Raw genomic sequence first — 25,877 nt, 5'->3', positions numbered from 1 at the left:
CCCTCCTCCACTTAACCGTGAGCACTCTACCTCCTGGCCATCTCTGAGTCCACCTGCCTGTCTCCCCCGAGCTCCTGTGCCTCTTGGCACCCTGGCACACCCTGCTCAGGCTGGCCTAGGCATCGTTCCCCCCAGTGATGCCACACGGGCCCTCTGAGCTGCCTGCCTTCCCCTGTCTGAAGTGAGACCCCCTTGGGTCCCCCTTAGCTCAGCCTAGGAAGCCAGATGCCCAGGAGCTGCACACTGTGTGCCCAGGACAGTAGAGGGCCGGGAAGGGGCATGGGAGACAGGCCCTCAGCTTGGGGGGTCGGGGCAGCAGCCCTGGAGCACCATGCAGAAGGCAGGCTGAGGGCAGAAGAGAGGCCCAACTAGGAGAAGGCTGTGTCTGGCTGGGCCCTACACCTGCTCTCAGGGAACAGAAGCCCCTCCCCTGCTCCCCAGACTTCTGCCAGGAAGGTCCCCAAAGCCACCTGAGTTGAGAGCAAAGCTAGGCTGTGGAGCAGGAGTGTGGGCATTGGGCAGGACTGGGGGTGAACCTGGCAATGCTTGTGCTTCTGAACGCCGGCCTGGGAGGTCTGAACTGCCCAACAGGCACCTGACAGGGTCTCTGGCAAAGGAGACTGCCCAACAGAGCTGCCGTCTGGGTGAGACTCAGGCCTACCCCAAGAGGAGATCCCATGAGGTGAGCTGACGGTCCTGGTACCAGTGCAGTTATCACCTGCTGAGGGACCGGAGAGCAGGGGGCAGAGGGCAGGAAGCAGGGGGCCGGGGAAGCCTCAGGCTGCGACACCCAGAACAGGGCTCCCGCTACCAGGAAGGTGACGAGGGCAGGAAAGGCTCACCTCGGATGACCTCGCTGATGTGCGTCTGCATGGGGCCCCTCTCCAGGTTCTGCACCACGGCGTTGGCGATCCGGGTGAGGTGGCCCATGTTTCCACGCCTCATGCCACCTGCTGCCCTGAAAGTGACGGCAGTATCAGGGTGGCTGCCCGGCTTTTCTTCACTGTGTGTCTACCCGGGCCCCAGGCCCTGCCACCCACAGCCATCCAACTGTGGCTTCCTCTCCACAGGCCCTCCACCCCCTCAGGCGAATCCCTCCTCACAGCCTTGTCTGCAGGACACGTTTCTAGAGACTCCAAGCTCACTCTCAAGAAATACTCATGAGGCAGACACTGCTCCTACCCCCACTTTACAGATGAAAAAACTGAGGCAGCCGTGGGGCAAGAGCTGAGCCCAGCACTGTGGGCCACACAGCTCACGTTCCCCACGTTGCACTGTGCAACCCTCCACGCCAGTGGGGCCTGCTCAGCCTCTGCCTGCGCTGCAGGCCTGGTCCAGAGCTGCACCACTCGACACGTACTCAGACACCTCTGGCTGTCCCTACTCCCAGAGCCCCTCCCAGCCCCACCTAGAGCCGAGTGACTGACCCAAGGGAACACCCGGTGAAGCAGAAGACATAGATTAAAATAAAAATGCATCCCTTCTACAAGTGCTGACCTAGTGTGCCCCAAGTTCTTGGGAAGATCAAAAATAGACACGGGGCCCAGAACTGGGCAGGGCCAGAGCGGGGCTGCCACCCAGTGGGCAAAACAGCAGGAAGACAGTGGATGGAGGGCTCTCTAGCTCTGCATGCGGCCTCCCCTCACGGAGCTCTATGCTTGGAAGTGCACATCCTGGCTTCTCTCCACCTGTATGTCCCATGCTGCCACGAACACATGGCTCTGCTTAACCTCTCATCCGTCACACACACGACACCACAGAAAAGCAACTCTTAAAGCCCAAGTTGGTAGGAAGAGCCTCAGATGTAGAATGTTTCCCTGTCCAGAGACGCAGCATTTGATCACAGAGCACACAGCTTGCTCTCCACCTTGTTCTCTCTCCTAAGAGCCTGAAATGACCCCAGAAGAGCGACCAAAGGCGAGCTCTCCAGTCAGGGAGCCCGGCCTGACAGGGGAAGGGGTCAGGAGAGAGCCTGGCGGGACCAGCCCAAAGATGAGGCTGGGATGAGAGTAGGAGGCCTTGAGCAGCTGTCCAGGGTGCAGGAGGGCTGGGCTGAGGCTGGCTAGGGCCAAGTGTCCAGGCTCACAGGCCTGCCCACAGCCCACTGTGGGTCTTAACCTCAGTGACAGTGGTGGTCCTCCCCTGACCAAGCCACACATGCGCAGAACGTACAAGAGCAGGCTCAGCACAGGGCCTCACTGGCTACCACAAGGATCAGGCTCAGGGGAAGGACGGATGGCTCCATCCTGTACAGTGTACTGTATATTCCAGAGCAGACACAAATTGGTGGGTTCAGTAAGAACAGGACGTGAGGGATGAAGCAGCTGAGGTCAGAAAGCAGCACTCGGCAGGGCAGAGCAAGGGTGGGGCTGCCCACACTGGACCCTGCAGGCCACACCAGGGACCTAGATGGTCCAGACTTTCAGGCAGGGGTGACAGCATCTGTGTGTTTCAGAAAGATCCCAGCTGTTCACATGACAAGAGGCCCGGTGGGGAGGGAAAGCAGCAGGAAGTGGCCTGGACACTCCTTCAAGGGTCTGAAGGTTTAGTAAGAGAAGTAGCTGGTGGCTGGGAAGGGGAGATGGGAGGATTTGGGATGCGTTATAGGCTTAGGATTGGGGTCTCTGCTGATGGATGGGTGAGGGAAGAGGAGGGTGAGAGGGCCCAGGGAACCAGGGGCTAGTGCAAGGCAGCAGCGAGGAATAGGACCAGGACCGAGGCTGCTCTGACCACGGCCGAGGCCCCACATCACTCTGCCCATCTCTCCTGGTCGACTCCTTGTGCCCTGGCCTTCCCCAGGCAGCACTTATAGCTGATTCCCCAGCAGCAGGACCCTCTTCTTGAACCCTTCCCTGGCCGCCTGGGGCCCACACCAAGCCCTCAGGTGGACCCCCTTGCAGCACGCTGGTGGCTCTTACTGTGTGTGGTCATTGGCTTCCCAGGCCTCCAGGATCCTCTGGACTAGGCAGCACTTCTGGAACAGCTGGGGGACAGGCAGCACTGGTCAGGGTCTGTAAGGCTGCACACTCCCCTCCATCCACCCCTGGACTGAGTGGACTTAGTAGGCAGTGAGCAGGCACATCAGCACCAAGTTCTCTGTGGGTGGTGACACCTTTACAGCCCAGTCCTGAGGTTCCCACCAAACACCAGGACAGGCATTGCCCAGGCCCCAATAGGTGCATGCTGCTGAGAGCCCGCCCAGTGAAGACCAGGGTCACACAAGACATTTCTGTTCTGCTCGGCCTCCTCCTGTCTCTCCATCACCTCCTCCTCTACCTCTGGCCACTCTCCCACCTATTCTATCCAGAAGAAAGGACGGGGGCCCGAGTGCTTTCTCTCACCTTGAGGTCCTGACAGGCTGTCTCCTGTCCCTGCCATGTTTTTTCTGAGCCCCAACTCGTACATCTATCCCACACGTGGCCTCACTATGTGGATGGGGGACCCTGCTGGCTGCACAGCCCCTGCACGCTCCCACCCGTGTGGCTCTCATCATTGAAACTGCCTGTCCCTTAGTGTTTACCCTTGGGCTGTGATCCAGCTCAAGCCTGCACACCACAGGTAAAAAGGACACTTGTCAAAGGCAGGCAGGAGTGAGGTCTCTGACCAGACACCTAGGGGCCCCCTTTCCAAGCCTCTGTTCCTGTTGTCCGAGTCTCGTAGCCAGCCGAGGGGCAGGGCCGTCCCCTCACAGCCCTGGCCTTCTCGGGGAAGCGTTCACAGGTAGGCTCCTCAGCACAGGGAGGGGGTTCTGTGCTGCTTCTTCCTGCTCCCGGCACCCAAGACCTTGCTTCCCTCCTCTCTTCTTCAGCAGACACTTACTAAGGCCTACTCTCTCCTAGGCACAACACTAGCTGTTTTGGAGAGAGAACAAGACCCAGTCTCGGACACCTGGTGTGTGCCTGCTCACAGCCCAGGGAAGAGCCATGTGAGCGCACAGCTGGGTAGTGGTCTCACTGGTGGGCTTTGTGTGAAGTGCTCACGGACAACTAGGAAAGTGCCAGGTAAAGAAGAAAGAGAAGAGTGTGCATGGAGGATTCATGCCCACAGTTTCAAAAAGTACAGAATCCCAGACAGTTTCCCCATGAAATGCATTCTCTCTCTTTTTTCTTGCATACTCCCGTCACGGCCTCATCCTGAGAACAGCAAACCCAACATGGCAGAATGCCTGGAAGGGGGAAGCTCCAGGGCAGCATCCAGCTGGCTCCCTCCCGCTTCTGGTGGGCTACAGCCCACAATGGGCCAGATCAACGTGGTGCAAACGTTCCTCCCACGCCCTCACTGTACTAGCACTATGGCCCTGGCAAATGTGGACACTTTCTTTGTGATTTCCTATCTCATGGATAAAAGGAGGGCAGCAAACCCATGTCACAGGAGAGTCAGAGTAGAAAAAGCACAAGGGCAGGGCAGGGAAGGCCACAGATGGCTTGCTTCAACATTAACATCCACACAGGCAAGGCAGGGCTCAGCACACAGGACACACAGCGACACACAGAGCCCGCAGTGACACACGGGACATGCAGCAATATGGAGGACACTGGCTGAACTTACATGGGTCACCATTGTGTTCTCGGGGTGGCCGGCGGCAGGCTGGGGGGCCTCTGAGTCCCTGTTCCCAGGCAGAGGCTCAACCCTGCTCTGGGGTCCACTGGCTTCTGCCCTGTCCTCCTGGGCAGTATGGGAGAGAATAGCGGCTATGCATAGCTCCACTTGGAAGTGCAGAAAGTTATTCCAGGTATACTTAAAAAACAGGTCCTGGGTAGACAGATGAAAGAGGAAGGTCCTCAGACTGGTCTTCTGATGACGGGCCCACAACAGCTAGGGGCTCACTGGTGTCCTAGCACACCATTCCCACAGGCTGTCTCCTGGCTGTCTGATGGCCAGGCAGATGCTGAGGGCATTTCCTCAGGATCGTCTCTCTGTTAGGAACCTTTGCAAAGAGCCGCCTGCCCTTCCCTCTCCAGTCTGCTGCTCTGTTTCTGTCTCATTAATCTCTGCTCTTATCTGAATACTTCCTGTCTGTTTATCCCTTTGTCCTTAGATGCTTAACTCATTAATTTTTAGCCTTCCTTCTTTTCCAGTGTGTTTTTAAAAGGCTGTACATTTCCTTGTAAAATCCACTTTAGTTAAATTCTACACATCTTGTAGTATTTCTGTTATTCTTCCTTTATGATTTTGTCTTTGACCCATGAGTTACTGGAATCTGTGTGTTAAATTCTCAAATACCTAGCGACTCTATGGAGGAGGGAACATGAAATCAAGAAGTGCACACTCCCCAAGGGAACCTGGAGGAGCCCAAACCTAAGCTGCACAGGCTGAAGCCCAGAGGAGGCCAAATACAGACAGCTGCACCCCTCTCCCACAGCCTCTTCCAGACTGGGGCGGGGGACACAGCAGCCTGGCCCTGAATCTCTGACCCCTTAAGCCAGTAGGGAGGCACTAGTAGGGTAGGGTGACACAGGCATGCCTATCTGCGCCCCCATGGCCACCTCACACAAAGCAGCCTGTGTACCAGGCCCTCAGCTACCTGCACAGGAGGAGGAAGGTGTGTGCAGGGTGGAAAGATGGGGCAGGGGGATGGGGTATAGACTCCACCTTGGGATAAGAGTTTGGGCCCCTCCTTCACATCAGGGAGTTGGGGATTTGGATAAAGGCAGGAAGTCCACCTGACTGACACAGTTCTCCTACACAGAAACAGTCTTGAATCCTGGCTTCACCTTCGCTGCCTGTGTGACCTTGAGCGACCTTGGAGGTGGCTTCACTGTGTTACCTTATCATCAACACAGAGTCACATCCACCTCCCAATAAAGAAAAGCCCAGACCAGACAACTTGACTGGTGAATTCTCCCAAACATTTAAAAACGAACTGACAATACCAATCTGTCTCAAATTCTTCCAAAACTTTGAATAAGAAGGAACACTTCCTGATTCTATGAGGCCAGTATTACCCTGATACCAAAGCCAGACAAAGATATCAAAAGAAAACTATGGACCAACATCCCTTATTAACACACATGAAAAATCTTCAACAAAATACTAACAAACCAAATTCAGCAGTGTATTAAAAAGATTGTACACCGTGACCAAGTGGAATCTATTCCTGGAATGCAAAGATGGTTCAACATACAAAAATCAATCGATGTATTACACTGTATTAAAAGAATGGAGGACAAAAATGACATAATCATCTCAAGTGATATTGAAATAGCATTTGACAAAATTCAACACATTTTCTTGATAAAAACATTAACAGACTTAAGAACAGAAGGAAACTTCCTCAACATGATAAAAGGCACCTATGACAAACCCACAGCTGACATCATACTCAGTAGTGAAAGACTGAAAGCTTTTCCTCTAAGATCAGGAACAAGGCAAGGATGCCTGCTTTTACCTCTTCTTTTTTGTTTTGTTTTCTTTTTAGGAAGATTAGCCCTGAACTAACATTTGCTGCCAATCCTCCTCTTTTTGCTGAGGAAGGCTGGCCCTGAGCTAACATCCATGCCCATCTTCCTCTACTTTACACGCAGGACGCCTACCACAGCATGGCCTGACACACAGTGCCATGTCTGCACCTGGGATCCAAACTGGTGAACCCCAGGCTGCTGAAGCAGAGCGTGTGCACTTAACCACTGTGCCACCAGGCTGGCCCCTCACCACTTCTATCCAACACAGTACTGGACGTTCTAGCCAGAGCAAATAAACAAGAAAAAGAAATAAAAGGCATCCAAACTGGAAAGAAAGAAGTAATATTATCTCTTTTCACAGATGACACTACCTTACATGTAGAAAATTCTACAGATTCCACATAAACTATCAGAGCTAATAAATAAATTCAGGGAAGTTTCAGCATACAAAATCAAGACATAAAAATCAGTTGCATTTCTATACACTAACAATGAACAATTCAAAGAAAAAAATTAAGAAAATAATTCCATTTACAACACCATCCAAAAGAATAAAACACTCAGGAATAAATTAAACCTAGGAGGTAAAAGACCTCTACCCTGAAAAGCATACAACACTGCTGAAAGGAATTAAAGACCTAAATAAATGGAAAGACATCTGTTTTAATGGATTGGAAGACTTAATTTTGTTAAGATGACAATGCTACCGAAGGCAATCTACAGAGTCAATACAATCTCTATCAAAATCTCAATGGCATTTTTTTGTACATATAGAAAAACCCATCCTAAAGTTCATATGGAATCTCAGAGATCCCCCAAACCCAAAACAGTCTTGAAAAAGAAGAACAAAGTTGGAAGACTCACACTTTCTGATTTCAAAACTTGCTACAAAGCTTCAGTAATCAAAACAGTGTGGCAGGGGCCGGCCCTGTGGCCGAGTGCTTAAGTTTGCACGTTCTGCTTCAGCTGCTCAGGGTTTCGCCAGTTCGGATCCTGGGCACGGACATGGCACCACTCATCAGGCCATGTTGAGGTGGCATCCCACATGCCACAACTAGAAGGACCCACAACTAAAATATACAACTATGTACGGGGGGATTTGGGGAGAAAAAAACAGAAACAAAAAACAGCGTGTCACTAGCATGAGGACAGACATACAGATCAGTGGAACAGAAGAGAGTCCAGAAATAAATTCTCACATATATGGTCAACTGATTTTCAAGAAGTGGCCAAGACCATTCAACGCGGAAAGGACAGTCTTTTCAACAAACGGTGCTGGGAAAACTGGATATGCACATGCAAAAGAAGGAAGGTGGACTCTCACCTTATACTACACATAAAATTTAACTCAAAATGGATCAAAGACCTATTAGAGCAAAACCTATAAAAGTCTTAGAAGAAAATGGTGAAAGCTTCATGACAGTGGATTTGGCAATGATTTCTTGGATATGACACCAAAAGCACAAGCAATATAAGAAAAAAAGATAAACTGGACTTTATCAAAATTAAACACTGTGTGTGTCAAAGGACACCATCAAGAGAATGAAAAGATAACCCACAGAATGGGAGAGAATATTTGCAAATTATATATCTGATAAGGGTTTAATATTCAGAATATATAAAGAGCTCCCACAACACAACAACAAAAAAAGCAACCTAATTCAAAACTGGGCAAAGAACTTGAATAGACATTTTTCCAAAGAAGATATACAAATGGCCAACAAAAGCACATGAAAAAGTGCTCAATATTCCTAGTCATTAAGGAACTGCAAATCAAAACCAACATGAGATATTACTTCACAACCATTAGGATGGCTATTATCAAAAAAGCAGAAAACAAGTGTTGTTGAGGATGTGGAGAAATTGGAACCCTCATACATTGCTGGTGGGATTACTATATGACCCACCAATTCAACTTCTAGGTATACACTCAAAAGAAGTGAAAGTAGGGACTCAAACAGATATAACCATGTTTATAGCAGTATTATTCAAAATAGCCAAAGGTGGAAGCAACCCAAGTGTCTCTCAACCAATGAACAGATAAAATGTGGTCTATTCATACAATTGGATATTATCCAGCCTTAAAAAAGGAAGGAGATTCTGGCACAAGCTGCAACATTGATAAACCTTGAGGATATTATGCAAAGTGAAATAAGCCAGTCACAAAAGGCTAAATACTGTATGATTCCACTTCTACGATGCACTTAGAGGAGTCAAACTCATAGAGACATAAAGTAGAATAGTGGGTGCCAGGGACTAGGGGAGGGGAAGGGGGATTGACAGCTTAAAGGTCAGAGTTTCTGTTTGGGAAGATGAAAAAACTGTGGAAATAGTGGTAATGGTTATCCAACACTGTGAATGTAATTAATGTCACTGAATTGCTCACTTAAAAATTATTAAAATGGTAAATTGTGTGATATATATTTTACCACAATAAAATAAAAGTAAAAAGGGGGGGAGGGGAGAGAGAGAAAATATTTTTTTGAAGAGAGGAAAAGGAAAGGTCTCATAATTGCCCCCGATCCATATCTGGGATTTTACAGTCACAGTAGTGCCCAACTGACTTCTAAATGCTGGAAGAACTTCGCAGGCAGTTGGTACCTCAGGTCCAGTTCCAAGGCAGACTCCTTCCGGGATTAAGATGTAAATTTCAAGAAATTTCAGCTTCCTGGGAGCAGAGGCCCAAGGACAAGGCCCAAGAGAAGCATGGGGACTGCATCTGCCCGTGGTGCACACTTATGGCAATGCTCCCTTCCCAGCAGCACACTCCTTCCACAGCAGAGCCTGCTGTCCACAGCCAGTGTTGCTCTGCTGTCACTCAGACTCCAGACACCCAGGATGGCTGAAGGCAACTGGGTGGCAGAAGCTGAATGGAGGGGCATTTCCCACTGGCTTTGACAAAAACTGCTAGGTGACCTTCCACTGTGGGACACCAGGAACTGCTCTTTTAGGGCATTTTATGGTGAAGAGCTACAATGAAAGTTCTATCTTAGGTCAGAAACCAGAAAGAAGATGGATCATACTACCCCATTCCCTCAAAGAGGATTAGAAATCTGCCCTCTGCTTTCAGGGAAATTCTCTGTGAGCCTGCACCGATGGGAGTCCACTGTCATTCAAGCCTGGGGTGGGTCCAGGAAATGGCTTCTCTGCCCAGACTGTGCCTGTTCTAGGACTAAACCAGAGCCTCCCCTTGGGCAGACCCTCATCCAGGTGCTGAGGGCCAGCTGCCTGCCTTTGATGGACCCTGTCCTGCTGCACCTACCCTGGACCATGCAAGAGACGTGGACAAACAGGCAGGGCTGGCAGTGGTGCCCACTCACCAGCAGCAAGCCCATGGTGTTGAGTCGGCAGAGCTCCTGGTTGATGCTGGGGGTGTTGGTGTGCAGCAGTGCAGCCATAAGGCGGGCACCATGCAGACGGGCATTCCCCAGGGGCTCCTCCAGCACACCGATGGTGGTCAGGATTGCTTTTTTCTGCAAACACAGAAGCCCTGCCCAGTTGGAGCCTTGCTATCAGCGTGGCCACTCCTGGCTTCTCTTAGCTCAGGTGCCAACTGCTTAAAGGGCCAGGGCTGCTACTCCATGACATGGCCCAGCCTGGGGAGAGTAGGGGTGTGTGTGTGGGGGGTTCCTCTAGGCCACACTGCCTGCAAGAGGAAATGAGGAATCACTGGGGTTAAGAACCTCACTGCTCCCCTCAGGGCCTCCCCAGAGAGTGAGTGAGGGTAGTCTGCTGCTCCCAGAAGCCCAGGGCATTCTGGTCTCAGCCTGCCAGCCCAAGAGATGTGTCCAAGATGGGGTTAGCTCTGTCTAGGGACACAGTCTTGGGACATCGAGCTAACAGACACCCCATGAACACTCTCGGAGACTGATGACAAAGTCAGCCTTGTCAGACTGGATGCGGGTATTTTCTGATCCTGCCCATGTAGCAGAACACATCTACTTTTTCATTAATGAATTGTTTCAGAATCCCTGCCTTCATGAAGCTTACTTTCTAGTGGGGGACGCAGACAATAAGCAAGTTGATAAAGAGATAGTACAGCAGATCATGGTGGGTGCTAAGGAGAAGCACCAAGGATAGGGGAAGAGGCTGTGACTGGGGAGAGGGGCTCACAGCGGGTGGGAGGGCAGCCCTGGGTGGCAACTGAGGGACTGAAGGTGCTGAGGGAGTGAGCCCAACTCAATGCGAGCCAAGCACTGCTCAGAGCTTCTGAAGTGAGCAAAGGGCCTCCTCTGGGACCCCGTGACCCTTGGCTGGGTGCCCCCAACTCAAAGGCAGGTCTACAGTGAACTCTCGGGCTCTCAGGAGACACCCTATTTCAAAACACAGGAGTCACCTGGGGGACTGCAAACTGTCCAACTCCCAGGCCTCACCTAAGAGCAGAGATGGCCAGTCAGTAGACCGGGGTCTGAAAACACGCCTCTGGCATCTGCCTGGTGGTTCTCAAGTCAGGGTCTGGGAACAGCAGTGTTTGAATGTATTCACTCATCCTAGATACACTGTGGGGTCCTCTGCTTGCAAATCATGCTAGCCTACAGTCTCCAAAGTCACCCAACAGCTATTTAAGGTCATCTACCTTTGGAGGGCTGAGCAGAAGCTGGTGGAAGTCCTTCAGCCGTGGCTCAATGCCGTGCAGGATGCTGCCACTGACAGTGCACAACCTCTCCAGTCCCTGAGAAAAGGAGTCCACCAAGCCCTCTGTCCTGTGGATGAGGAAAGCAGAAGATGCAAACACAGGGGACATCTCCACTCACGGCTCAAGAGAGGTTTGGTGACTGGTACAGAGAGAAGAGAATGGAGCCAAAGGCCTTAGGAAACATTCCAGCCAAAAGCGCCACCCCTTGGCGGCGCCCCAGATGGCCTGGTGGCGCGCCACACTCACTGGAACCATCTCTGCTCCCCTCCCCCTGCTCTGAAAATACTCACCCTTGTCCCCACTCTTCAGCTGAGAAACAGCAGACAGGACTGACCCCCACTTTCCCTCTGGCTTTTTCTAGCTAACCTCTCTGAGATCTTTATTTAAACACTTTTTCCAATTATTAAAGTAATACATGACCATTACAGAAAAAAAAACTTTAAATAAACAGAAGGATAAAAAAGCTGTTTTCCTAATTTTTATGCTGTCCCACCAGTGCAGACAAGGGTGGGCAAAGCCCTGAGAAGAGTCCTCACTTCCTGCAGAAAAGGCCCAGGCTGCCTGGGCTCATGAAGATAAAGAAATCTGTACTCTGGAGGCCTAATGAGAGGAAGCGATGATAGCATCATAATTGTATTTTTAGGTAATAAACTAATAAGTATATATTGGGTACCAGAGAAAGAAAGAGAGAGAGAAATTGCTAGTAATCTTATTACCAAGATTAAACCAATTTCTTGTCATTTTCTTGTTCTTTAAAAAAAAAAGTAAGGGCTATCAGTATTGGGGGCTACAAAGAAGTCCCCTCCAGCATAGGAAATAAGGGAACTGTAGTCACCTTGGGAGTCAGAGCACTCGCACAGCAGGACGGACAGAGCAGACAGAAGCACACATGCACACACCCCCACACACCACACACACCCCACCACACACACACACCATACCAAAAACACACACACCAGACACACCACACCACACCCCCCAACACCCACACCCACACACCACACAAACACACCATATCAAAAACACATACATCCACACCCACCACACACCACACAAACACACCATACCCAAAACATACACACACACTACACAAACACACCATACTAAGAACACAAAACATCACATCCACACACCATACCAAAAACACGAAACACCACACACACACACCATACACACACACTCCACCACACCCTACACACACACACCATACCAAAACACACACACCCCACACCACATACACACACCCACACACCTCATATACACACACCAAAAACACACCACACCCCCGTCACACACCATACCACAAACACACACGCCACACACACACCCCACCCACACACCCCACCCACACACCCCACACCAAGAACACACAAACCACACACACCCCACACCCCACACACACCCCTCAAACACATACACTACACACACACACCCACACACATACCCCACATACCACACCGCACCACACACCTCAAACACATACACTACACACACACACCCACACGCATACCCCACATACCACACCACACCGCACACCACATACAAGTGCTGTGGGGACTCATTGGGACAGCCCTTGGGGAAACCCACTGGCTGTATTCTGCAGACGTGCCTATAACACTCTGCAAAGCGGTGATACTAGGTGCCTTCAGGCTGAGGTGGGAACACCATTGATGGCGAAGCTCAAAGGGGACTTGGCCAGAGCTGTAAAGTTTACCTTTTCAACAAGGAGAGTCTATCCATGAGATTACTTGCATAACTAAAAATTAGTTAAAAAACACAAACAACACACCTAGACCGCTCATTTGGGCCGCATGTCACTGAGGTGTCACATTCAGCTCTCCTGCAATGTTTTCCATGATGAGAGACACTCACCCAGCCCGCCTTGTTTCTAACAAGGTAAGTAACACCTGAGTCCCATTGACGAGGCAGCTCTCAGTCTGATCTCCGTCAAACATGTTCGTCAGAAGCTGTTCCACGCAGTCCTGCCTGTCAGACACACACGGAGGTCACTGCCTGGCAGAGCAGACACACAGACAAAAGTCCAAAGGACAGTCTCTCCTCCCTGTGGAGGAGCAACGCCCTAAAACCCAGAAGGGCTTCACTCGGGCTGCAGGCCAGGCCCCCAAGGTTCTCACGACACTCCTGTCCCTGCTAGCCCAGAATCGCTAGACCTGCCAGGAGACCCCTGGATGCTCCTCCCCTGAGAAATAGGCCCATCAAGTTAACCCTGGAACAGGGTGAGCATTTCTGAATCAGAGGAGGTGGCAATGTCTCCTGGTACTCAGAATAGGGCTTGGAGATGTCCTCACAACTCAGAAAGACCCCCAGCACCCACCCAGCCAGGCCCACCAGCGCCGCGGCCGGCACTCACGACTCCAGCACTGTGAGGAGGGGGTCTGGCTCCGGAGCCTCTTGCAGCTGATTGCCCTGCTCTCTGCCCAGCCTGACGATGTCACAGAGAGTCTGAGAAGCATTGGACTGCCTCTGAAAAGAAAAGGGGAACACAGCACTCCCTCAGGGCCAAGCAGAAATGTCAGCAGAGCCTGCCTGCTGGACAAGCAGCAGTCCTACTGCTCAGTTCTTTGAAAGATGATGAACTCTCTCTAAACTAGTTCATTTCAGAGATGCCTGGTCTGCCTTTCCACTGTGGGCATGCAGACCTGGTCAGCCTTTTCAGCTGTACTGAACTATCCCCAAGAGTTCAAATGGGGCCCTCAGTGGTCAAAAACATCAAACAAATACCACTCTATCCCTTGGACCAATTTTGAGATAGCTTGCATATGAGACCATGTTACCGACGCTGTATTTTAAATTAACAAGTAGCTCCTAATATTCAGAATGAGTCCTGCGAGCTAATGAAAACATGAAAGTTGCTACAGAGAAAACAAATGACTCAATTTTTCTAAGGAAACATGAACCCTGTGAAAATGGCATCTCTGATTCAGGGCACTTGCTGACAATGCAGGGGTATTCTGTGGGGTATTTAAATGATTATGATTACAGAGAAACTCAGCCCCTCCCTCCTTGTAGGGAGCATCAGAACACGCAGCCTCAATGTGCACGCTGTGGGAACACTGGGCTAAAGGAAGTGCTTGCACAAGTATTTGAGGGAAAAATGAAAGCAGCCAGCTTGGTTCTGTGGCCTCACATCTGCCTCTGGGCCTGGGAAAGGGCCAGTCAGCTCAAATGCTCACCCTTGTGGAGGGGCATCCTACTTTCCCAATCGGGAGCACAGAAACCCTCACCTGGCTGGCTGGCTGGCCCTGTGGGCTGACAGGAACAAAAAACAGTATGGCCAGGCAGCAGCAAAGGCTCAGACATGACTTTGCACCACTGGTCTCAAAATTGCTGAGGACAGCATGTATGTTTAGTTTTGTCATGCATAGAGAAAGGCCTATTAGGAGATACCTCGAATTCTCAACAGTGATTACTGCAGGGAAGGGGGAGAGGGCCGGGAGAGGAAGCCCCACTGGCACCTCACATGCTTCTATATTGGCAGAGGGGGGCTTCCTCCCAGAGTTCACACCCTTGTAAATCCCACCTCCTTGAGCATGGGCTGGAACTAGAGAGCAGAATACAGCCACAGTGAGGAACGCCACTTCCAAGATGAGTTTACAGAAGAACGACTTCTGTCTTGCTCACCCCGACAGAAGCCAGCAGCCACAGTGTTAGCTGCCCTGTGGAGAGGCCCACATGGAGTGGAGCTGAGGGCGGCCTCAGCCAGCAGCCCTCAAGGAACTGAGTCCTGCCAACTCACTGGTGACCCTGGAAGGGGACCTTCCCCAGTTAGGCCCTGAGATGACGACAATCTTGTGAGAGACCCTGCTAAGCCATGTCCAGATCCCTGACGCACAGAAACCGAGATAAAAAAAAATACTTGTTATAAGTTTTGGGGTAATTTGTTATTAGCCATAGACAACTAACACAGTTCAGTTTGAATTGTTTTTTATAATATGTATGTATTATTTAGTAACAAAAAGAAGTCCAGAAGTCAGTGCTCAATTAAAGGAAAATCAGTATCCAACTGGTCCTCGTCTGAGGAAAGGAATGACTTGCCCCTCAGACAGCAGCAGAGGGTGCTCGCCAGCAGCCCAGAGCATGGGCTTCTGCCAGAAGGTGGCTCTGTGAGCGCCATACTCACATCTTCATCCTGACTCGGGTGGATCAACTCCACGAGTCTCTGGATGATCTTCTCTTCATTAAGCCACTGAAAGGGAAAAAGAGGCCTGTCAAGGATTCTGTTCACATCTAACTAAAGTGGAAAGAAAGTCCTTCAGGGCAGCAGAAATCCATGAGCCATGTTCCAGGGACAGAGATCTTTGCCCAACCTGTGTGTCCACCAAGACCCAGAAAGAATAAGCAGTAGAAGAGGATAGGTGTGCGTGTTAGCTCAGGGCCAGTCTTCCTCAGCAAAAAGAGGTGGATTGGCAGCGGTTAGCTCAGGGCTAATCTTCCTCAAAAAAAAAGAAAAAGAAAAAGAAAGAAAGAAGAACGTGACCAAATTCTAGAGTGATCCAAAATTTAAAAAGAAGGGAATCACCATCTATATATCCTAATGGTGCAGACTCTTAAACATACACAAGCTGTGTCTTCAGAACATCTTGGAAGACAGAACGAGCTGGAGCCTGGAGCCACCTGAGTGCCGATTAGGCTCTCCCAGTGCACAGCCTGCCTGGACATGGAGGCCCAGGTAAACCTCTGTTCCCTGCGGCATCAGGGCCTTTCTAAGATCAAGAGGAGCAAAACAACTCTGCTGAGACAGCAGGAGCATTAAAGTCAGGCCTAAAGTGCTCAGTGCTGTTCAAGGTCCAAGGACAATGAAGTCCCAGGCAGACGTGGGTCATGCCTGGCTCCTCCATGACACTCCCTTATCCAGAAAGGGGATAATCTACCCCCACAGCTGCCCAGCATAGTTAGTGCAGGCTTCCCACTACTAACAACTGCTGATGTTTATGCTGTGCTCACTGTGGGACATTAGCTATTGTGATTAATTCTTAGTGGGAGGCTGCTCCACATGAGTGAAAACTGCCACCTTGATGACAACTGTCATCTGATTCCAGGAGCTGGAAAAAGGGGAAGAAAGACCAACAGTTTATTTTAACTTGCATTACAAACAAAACCTGCCAAACAACAGTGAACAGTCTGTCCAGCACTAATTTCCTGAGCTTCTCCGGGTTGAGAACCCTCCACTCTTCTGGGAAAGCCCTCAGGGAGTCACAGCAGCTCCTCTCACTGTGAACACCTTCAGGACACACTTGTGCACAAACTCCAGGACAAGCAAGAGGCCAACTCTGGTCATTGCAATTTCTCTGCATGGAATCCTTGTCAGCTAGTGCTTTCCTTACAGAGCCAGCATCTGACTGAGCTCCTGCTCTGAGACCACAGGGGTACTGGGGTTGGGGAAGGTGGTGAGGAAAGCCCATTTCTGCTTCTTCACAGAGCAGGAGGCCAGAATGTATCAGGGGGAAGAAGCAACCATTCTGCTCTTTGGTTTTGAATGGACTGAGGCAGGACAGGAAAAGGTGCAGACTCCAGATCCAGCCTCGAATATAAGCCTTCACAAGAATTCTGATGATCTCAGAGGGAGAAAATCATGTTGGATGGAAAGCTGGGAGCACTGGGCATGCTGGTGCTCTCTGAGCTCCTTCACTCAATTCCAGCCTCCTTGTGCTAGGCACTCACTATGCGCTCGGAAAATCTGCAAAACACATGCAGACAAGGAGAGGGCTCTGGAGAAGAGGGGCCCACACACTCACGTGCAAAACCTCCTGCCGGAGCCCAGCTGGCTCCACACAGCTGATGAGGCGCAGCAGCAGGTCCATGAGGGCCGAGGTGCCGATGTGCTTCAATACCAGGCTGATAAATTTGTCCTTCCTCTTCAAGAACACAATCACCTGAAATCAAACACGTCCTGATGGGCAAGCAGGGGACACCCCTGATGACCACGAGACGCTTCCCCCAAGAACTCTCATGAGAAAAGTTTTCAATTATATTGAGCATAAATAATGGAAAGACCTAGAAAAAGCTGTAAGAAAAACCTCTCCAAGGACAGGGAGAGACCTGAACACAGGAAAGTCCTGAGGCAGGCAAGGAATGTGAGGACCCCAGGCTGATGGAGGTCTGCTATGCAGTTGAGACTTCGTGCCAACACGACACAGATATCCCGAGTGAGACAGCACAGGCTGCTGTGCAGAGTGACCATTCAGTACACACTGGCTCAAGCTTTTCCAACAGAAATAACTGGTACAGACAGAGTGGAGCCAGGAGATGGTCATCGCCGACAGCCTCTGGACCTAGGACTCAAACCTGAGAGTATAGCACATGAGACAGCTGCTTGCTGACAGGCCCCAAGAGTGGGTGAAGGGACAGAGGGCTGAGATTTTTAGAAAAGAGGTGGCAACATATGGCTGGCTGGTGACCTGCTGACAAGATGTGACAGTTAAGCAGGAAGCCACAGGGGCTGGGGCACAGCCTTTAGCACTGATGCAGTGGGCTGCTCAGGAGGCAAGTCCTAGGTGAGAGTGGAAATGGAGGTAGAGAAGCCTGGGTGGAGTCCTTCTTGGCTGCACGTCTGCAAGTTCAGCTCAGCTAAGCCATAGAGAAAAGTGCCTACATGTCCAAACCACTGTGCTGAGGTGGACCCAGGACTCTACTGGGGACAATGAGGGCATGGAGAAGGCCCACTCAGCTGTGGGGATCTCAGCCACACTCATGTTGAGACAAGAGGAAAGAGAGGAGGAAGAAGGAAAAGAGAGGGGACAGCAGGAGAGTGAAGGAGGTGAGGAAGAGGAAGGTTCTTTGCAAAGAGTGATTAAATTCCTGGAGAGAAGATTAAAAAATAAAACAGAGAAGGCTCCAACAACAATATCAGGAATGAAACAAGAGAGATTACTATAGATCCCACCAATATAAAAACTATTATGAAAGGTTATTAGGAACAATGTTGTGCCAATTTATGTAAATTTAGAAAAATTAAAAATTTTCCTGAATAACACACTTACCTAAACTGACAAAAAGAAACAGAGAATCTGAATAGTTCTAGAGCACCAAAAGAAGCAAAATCTATCAACAAAAGCTTCCCAATACAGAAAATTCCAGCTTCTAACGGCCTTACTAGTGAATTCTACCAAACATTTAAAGAAAATAACCCCAATCTTATATAGACTCTTCAAGGGAACACAAAATGAGAGAATATGCCCCATATCATTGTATAGGGACATAAAACCTTGATTCTGAAAACCTAATAGGGCATTACAAGAAAAGGAAATTATAAGTCAATCTCACCAATGACCACAGATGCAAAAATTCAGCAATATGAAAGAGAGCATAATATATCACAACCAAGTTGAGTGTATTCCAGGAAATCAAGGTTGGTTTAACATTACAAAACCAATCAGTGGAATTTACCATTAACAGACAGAGAAGAAAAATTGTATGATCAACTCAATAGATACAGTAAAAACATTTGATAAATTTCAATAACCATTCATGTTATAGACTAAAAAGACTAAGAATAAAGAAAATTTCCTTACTCTAATTTAAAAAAAAATCTATAAAAACCCCACAATAAACATCATATTTAATTGTAAAATGTTGGGGCCGGTCCGTGGCCGAGTGGTTAAGTTCGCACGCTCCGCTTCGGCAGCCCAGGGTTTCGCCAGCTCAGATCCTGGGCGCAGACACGGCACTGTTCATCAGGCTGTACTGAGGCAGCATCCTGCATGCCACAACTAGAAGGAGCCACAACTAAAATATACAACTATGGACTTGGGGGTATTTAGGGAGACAAAGCAGGGGGAAAAAAAAAAGATTGGCAACAGTTGTTAGCTCAGGTTCCAATCTTTAAAAAAAAAAAACTGTAAAACGTTTGAAAGCTTTTCCTGCAAGGTAATAAATAAAACAAGGAGGCCCACTATCACCACTTGGATTCGATATTGTACTCAAGGTTCCAGCCAATGCAGCAAGGCAAGACAAAGAGACAAAAGGTGTAAGAATTATAAAGGACAAAATAAAATTATCATTAATCACAGAAGATATAATCTGGTACACAAATAAAACAAAAGAATATAAAGATAAATTATTAGAATAGCAGCTTTATTGATAATCACCAAAAACTGGAATCAGCCTAGATATCCTGCTGCATGTGAATGGTTAAACAAACTGTGGTACACACATATCATGGCATACCACTCTGCAATAAGAAGGAATGCACTACTGATACACACAACAACTTGGATGAATCTACAGGGAATTGCACTGAAAAAGCTAATCTCCAAAGGCTACATATTGTATGATTTAATTTAAATAACATTTGATATAACAAAATTTTAGAAATGTAAAGATTAATGGTTGCTAGGGGGGAAGGATGCATGAAGGGGTAGGGGCAAGAGGAAGCTGGTAGTTACAAAAGGGCAACACAAAGGAGCCTTTAGTTTTGGAACTGTTCGGTACCTTGACTGTGATGGTGAATATACAAACCCACAGAGATGATAAATTGTATAGAATTTAATACACACACACAAATGACTAGAAGTCAAACTGGAGAAATCTGAATAAGATCTGGGGATTGTATCAATGTCAATACCCAGGTTGTGATATCCTACTAGTGTTTTACAAAATGTCACCATTGGAGGAAACTGGGCAAAGTACACAAAGAATCTCTTCATATTATTTCATACAACTGCATAAGAATTTACAATTATTGCAATAAAAATTTTCAATAAAAAAGATACTATTTGGAATAACATGAGAATATCAACTACCTAAGAATAACCCTAATGAAAGATGTATAAGACTACTATCCAGAGAATTATAACATATTGTTGAGAGAAATTAAGGAAGCCCTAACTACTCAGCTTTGTCGTTGTGGCACAAAACCAGCCACAGACAATATGTAAATAAATGGAAGTGGCTGTGTTTCAGTAAAATTTCATTTACAAAAGCAAGCAGCAGACTGGTTTCGGCCTGTGGGCTATAATTTGCTAATAACCTCAATCTATAGCCAATGTAAGTCTAATCAAAATTTCAGCAGGCTTTTTTGGGAGGGCAGGGGAGAACGTGGAAACTGAAAAACTCATTCTAAAATTTGCTCATTCTAAAATAATGCAAAAGGCAAAGAACAGTAAAAACAATCTTAAAGAAAAACAAAGTGACAGGACTAACTCTATCGAATAGCAAAACGTATAAAACTATACCAATTCAGATAGTGTTGTACTGGTGCAATTACAAACAGGACAACAGAACAGAATACAGTCCAGAAACAGACATATACAGACGTGACCACCTGATTTATGGCAAACGGGGCACTGTAAAGCAATTGAGAAAGAATGGCCTTATCAACAAATGGTGCTGGGTCAAATGGATATCCATATTCAAAAAAATACTTGAACCTTACACCATTTACAAGAATCAGTTCCAGGTAGACTGCAGATAGCAAGATGAAAGGTAAAACAATTAAGCTTCTAGAAGATAATACAGAAGAATATCTTTATGACTTTGAGGTAAGTAAAGTTTTCTTAGAACAAAAACACCATCAACGACAAACAAAAAGAATTAGGAACTAAACTACATGAAAATCAGAAGTTCTGCTCAGTAAAAGATATCATTAAGAAAGTAAAAAAAAAAAAAAAAAAAAAAAAAAGGCAACCCAAAGTGGGAAAAGATGTTTGCAACACAAAAGCAACAAAAGACTTATATCCATGAAAGATAGAGAATTCTTACAAATCAAAAAAGAAGAAACAGCCTAGTAGAAAATAAGCAACAATCCTTCTTAAATTATTCCAGATCCTTCTCAAACTATTCCAGAAAATTGAGGATGATGGTACACTCCCTAACACACTCTATGAGGCCAACATCACCCTGATACCAAAACCAGACAAGGACAACACAAAGAAGGAAAATTACAGGCCAATATCACTGATGAACATAGACGCAAAAATCCTCAAAAAAATACTGACAAACCAAGCACAGCAATACATTAAAAAGATCATACACCATGATCAAGTGGGATTCATACCAGGGACAGAGGGATGGTTCAACATCCGCAAGTCAATCAATGTGATACACCACATTAACAAAATGAGAAATAAAAACCACATGATCACCTCAATAGATGCAGAGAGAGTATTCGACAAGATCCAACATCCATTTATGATAAAAACTCTCAATCAAATGGATATAGAAGGAAAGTATCTCAACATAATAAAGAGCATATGTGACAAATCCACAGCCAATATCATACTCAATGGGGAAAAACTGAACGCCATCCCTCTGAGAACAGGAGCAAGACAAGGGTGCCCACTCTCGCCGCTCTTATTCAACATAGTACTGGGGGTTTTGGCAAGAGCAATTAGGCAAGAAAAAGAAATAAAAGGAATCCAAATATGCAACGAAGAAGTGAAACTCTGACTGTTTGCAGACAACATGATTTTATATATAGAAAACCCTAAAGAATCCATCGGAAAGCTACTAGAAGTAATCAACAATTACGGCAAAGTTGCAGGGTACAAAATCAACTTACATAAATCAGTTGCATGTCTATACTCTAATAATGAACTAACAGAAAGAGAACTCAAAACCACAATCCCATTCACAATTGCAACAAAAAGAATAAAATATCTTGGAATAAATTTAGCCAAGGAAGTGAAAGACCTATACAATGAAAACTACAAGACTTTCCTAAAAGAAACTGATGATGACATAAAGAGATGGAAAGACATTCCATGCACATGGATTGGAAGAATAAACATAGTTAAAATGTCTACACTACCTAAAGCAATCTACAGATTCAATGCAATCCCGACGAGAATCCCAATGACTTTCCTTCACAGAAATAGAACAAAAAATCCTAAAATTCATATGGGGCAATAAAAGACCCCAAATTGCTAAAGCAATCCTGAGAAAAAAAGAACAAAGCTGGAGGCATCACAATCCCTGACTTCAAAATATACTACAAAGCTATTGTAATCAAAACAGCATTGTACTAGTACAAAAACAGGCACACAGATCAATGGAACAGAATTGAAAGCCCAGAAATAAAACCTCACAACTATGGACAGCTAATCTTCGACAAAGGAGCTGCGAACATACAATGGAGAAAGGAAAGTCTCTTCAACAAATGGTGCTGGGAAAACTGGACAGCCACATGTAAAAGAATGAAAATAGACCATTCTCTTATGCCATTCACAAAAATAAACTCAAAATGGACCAAGGACTTAAAGGTAACACTTGAAACTATAAGACATCTAGAAGAAAATACAGGCAGTACACTCTTTCTTCCTTTTTTTTTTTTTGAGGAAGACTGGCCCTGAGCTAACATCCGTGCCCACCTTCCTCTACTTTATACGTGGGATGCCTACCACAGCATGGCATGCCAATAAGTGCCATGTCTGCACCCGGGAACCCAACCAGAGAACCTCGGGCTGCCAAAGCGGAACGTGAGCATTTAACCACCGTGCGCCACTGGGGTGGCCCCGGCAATACACTCTTTGACATCAGTCTTAAAAGGATCTTTTCAGACACCATGTCTCCTTGGACAAGGGAAACAACAGAAAATAAACAAGTGGGACTTCATCAAACTAAAGAGCTTCTAAAAGGCAAGGGAAAACAGGATTGAAACGAAAAGACAATCTACCAGTTGGGAAAAAATATTTGCAAATCATATATCCGACAAAGGGTTAATCTCCATAATATACAAAGAACACACAGAACTCAACAACAAAAAGCCAAAGAACCTGATCAAAAAAAATAGGCAGGGGATATGAACAGAAATTTCTCCAAAGAAGATATACGGATGGCCAATAGGCACATGAAAAGATGCTCATCATCACTGATCATCAGGGAAATGCAAATCAAAACTAGACTTAGCGGGGGCTGGCCCCGTGGCCGAGTGGTTAAGATCGTGTGCTCTGCTTCGGCAGCCCAGGTTTGAATCCTGGTTCGAATCCTAGGCATGGACCTAGCACTGCCCATCAAGCCATGCTGAGACAGCGTCCCACATGCCACAACTAGAAGGACCCACAACTAAAATATACAATTATGTACTGGGGGGCTTTGGGGAGAAGGAGGAAAAATAAACAAATAAACAAAATCTTTAAAAAAAAAAACTACACTTAGATATCACCTTACACCTGTTAGAATGGCTATAATAACCAAGACGAAAAATAACAAATGTTGGAGAGGTTGTGGAGAAAAAGGAACCCTGATACACTGCTGGTGGGAATGCAAACTGGTGAAGCCACTATGGAAAACAGTATGGAGATTTCTCAAAAAATTAAAAATAGGGGCCTGCCCGGGGGTGCAGTGGTTAAGTGCATACATTCCGCTTTGGCGGCCTGGGGTCCGCTGATTCAGATCCCAGGTGCGGACATGGCACTGCTCATAAAGCCATGCTGTGACAGGCATCCCACACAGAAAGTAGAGGAAGATAAGCACGGATGTTAGCTCAGGGCTAGTCTCCCTCAGCAAAGAGGATTGGCAGATGTTAGCTCAGGGCTGATCTTCCTCAAAAAAAAAAAATTAAAAATAGAAATACCGTATGACCCAGCCATCCCGCTACTGGGTACTTATCCAAAGAACTTGAAATCAGCAGTTCAAAGAGACTTATGTACCACTATGTTCACTGCAGCATTATTCACAATAGCCAAGACGTGGAAGCAACCTAAGTGCCCACTGACTGATGACTGGATAAAGAAGATATGGTGTGTATATATATATACAATGGAATACTACTCAGGCATAAAAAATGATAAAATCATCTCATTCACAACAACATGGATGGACCTTGAGGATATTATGTTAAGTGAAATAAGCCAGATAGAGAAAGACAAACACTATGATTCCACTCACACATGGAAGATAAAAAAAAACACATGGACAAAGAGAACAGATTAGTGGTTACCATGGGGAAGGGGGGTGGGGGGTGGGCACAAAGGGTGAAGGGGAGTACCTATAAGATGACTGACAAGTAATAATGTACAACTGTAATGTCACAATGTTGTAAACTATCATAACCTCAACAAGAAAAACTAAAAAAAAAAAGAAAAGAAGCAACAGATTACATGAAAGAAAACACAAATGACCAATTAATATATGAAAAAGTACTCATGCTCATTAGTCATCAGGGAGATGCAAATTAAAATCACAATGCTATATTAAAACCAATGCAAATTAAAACCACTAGAATGGCCAAAATAAAAACACTGATAATATTAAAAGTTTATGAAGAAGTGGAGCAACAGGAACTGTCATACTCTGCTAATGGGACTGTAAATTGGCTCAACCACTTTCACTACCATTCAAGCTGACCACACACACATCCTAGTTATGACCATATAATGTAACACTTAGAGCAACCACTAAAAAACCTACACAAAGAGATATACTAAAAAACACTATAGATAAATCAAAATGGAATTTTTTAAATGGTTATGTAACCCACAGGAAGTAGGAAAAAGAAAAGAGAAATGAAAAACAGAACAAAGAGAAAACTACAAATAAAATGGCAGCCATAAGGCCCTAATACAGTCATGCACCACATAACAATGTTTTGGTCAATTAGGTATTGCATATATGACGGTGGTCCCATAAGATTAGTACCATACAGCCTAGGTGTGTAGTAGGCTGGCTATATCATCTAGGTTTGTGTAAGTGTGCTCTATGATGTTCACACAATGACAAAATTGCCTAATGCACTTCTCAGAACGTATCCCCATCATTAAGTGACTCATTACTGTATATCAATAATTACAATTAAATGTAAATAGCCTAAACATGCCAATTAAAGACAAATGGACAGAGTAGATAAAAACACAGGACTTAACTACATGTTGTCTCCAAGAAATTTACTTCAAATACAAGAATCCACACAAAAGACTGTACACAATGTTCACAGCAGCTTGATTTTTAATAGCTAAAAAGTGTAAGCAACTAAAATGTCCTTCAGTAGGTGAATGGTTAAACAAATTGTGGTACACCATACTATGAAATACTACTCAGTAATAAAAAGGAATTGTGATTATGCTTGTAAAAAGAATCCTTACCCTATAGAAACAGAAACTGAAATATTTATGTATAAAATTATTTGGTATCTGAGATTTGCTTCAAAATAATCTGGGATAGGGGTTGGAAATAGGGGATGTAGCAAAAATAAGATTGGTCATGAATGGATAATTGCTGAAGCTGCGTGACTAAGATATGGGAGTTCATAAAGTATTTTCTCTAATTTACAAATTTGAAATAATCTTTAATGAAGAGTTAGGTCCTTTCCCTGACAGCCCACCTTTCATGGAAACATGGAAGAAATACTCACTACAGTCCTATCACAGCCGAATATGGAAACAAGCCCACTCCCAGGCTGCTGATACAGAACTCTGGAGTAGCAATACCATGGACACCACGTCTGCTAGAAAGAACATGGTACTTTTATAGGAAAAGATGTACAAGATCTATTTCTAAATTTAAAAAGTAACTTTCAGTATTTGGAGTATGATGCCATTATGTGAAAATAAATAATAAGTATATATTAGTACATCTATTGAAAAAAAAACTTAAGAGAAACATGCACTGAATAATCAACAGTAGTTACCTCTAGAGTATTATAGGACAGTTTCGTGTATTTCTGTCTTGTTTGAACTTTTTCATATTTTTTAAGAGAGCAGTTCACCTAATTTTGATGCAATAGGCAAGGGAAGAAGAGGGAAATACTACATGAAACAGTAAAATTCAGAAAATATCTGAAAGTAACAGAAGAGTATAGTCAGGCTACAGGAAATTAGGAGGTACACACATCCAGTCACTAGGCTGCGAGGGCCAGACAGGAAAGGTTTCTATAACTTCTACCA

The 25,877-nt window shown here is 46.3% G+C and overlaps 1 protein-coding gene across 34 annotated transcripts in view; it reads right to left on the bottom strand.

The window, feature by feature from the left end:
- Positions 1-25,877, bottom strand: part of PPP6R2 (protein phosphatase 6 regulatory subunit 2) — a 100,183-nt gene that overhangs the window by 8,290 nt on the left and 66,016 nt on the right. For 27 of the 34 annotated variants that reach the window (XR_011433499.1, XR_011433500.1, XM_023631077.2 and 24 more), the window contains 9 exons: positions 16,794-16,931; positions 15,179-15,244; positions 13,409-13,521; positions 12,910-13,023; positions 10,978-11,104; positions 9,722-9,874; positions 4,549-4,752; positions 2,919-2,983; positions 843-958 (listed from right to left, as the gene is read on the bottom strand). Coding sequence is in view for 32 of the 34 variants with exons in the window: in XM_023631077.2 (XP_023486845.1) it covers positions 843-958; positions 2,919-2,983; positions 4,549-4,752; positions 9,722-9,874; positions 10,978-11,104; positions 12,910-13,023; positions 13,409-13,521; positions 15,179-15,244; positions 16,794-16,931 (1,096 nt within the window). In the remaining 2 variants the exon portion in view is untranslated. The remainder of the gene's footprint in view (positions 1-842; positions 959-2,918; positions 2,984-4,548; positions 4,753-9,721; positions 9,875-10,977; positions 11,105-12,909; positions 13,024-13,408; positions 13,522-15,178; positions 15,245-16,793; positions 16,932-25,877) is intronic. The other 7 variants (XM_070253853.1, XM_070253857.1, XM_070253855.1 and 4 more) reach the window with 1 other exon arrangement.

This window comes from Equus caballus, chromosome 28, assembly GCF_041296265.1.
Source record: "Equus caballus isolate H_3958 breed thoroughbred chromosome 28, TB-T2T, whole genome shotgun sequence".
NCBI lineage: Eukaryota > Metazoa > Chordata > Mammalia > Perissodactyla > Equidae > Equus > Equus caballus.
The sequence above is the reverse complement of the archived record's forward strand: the minus strand, read 5'-3'. Positions and strand labels throughout refer to the sequence as shown.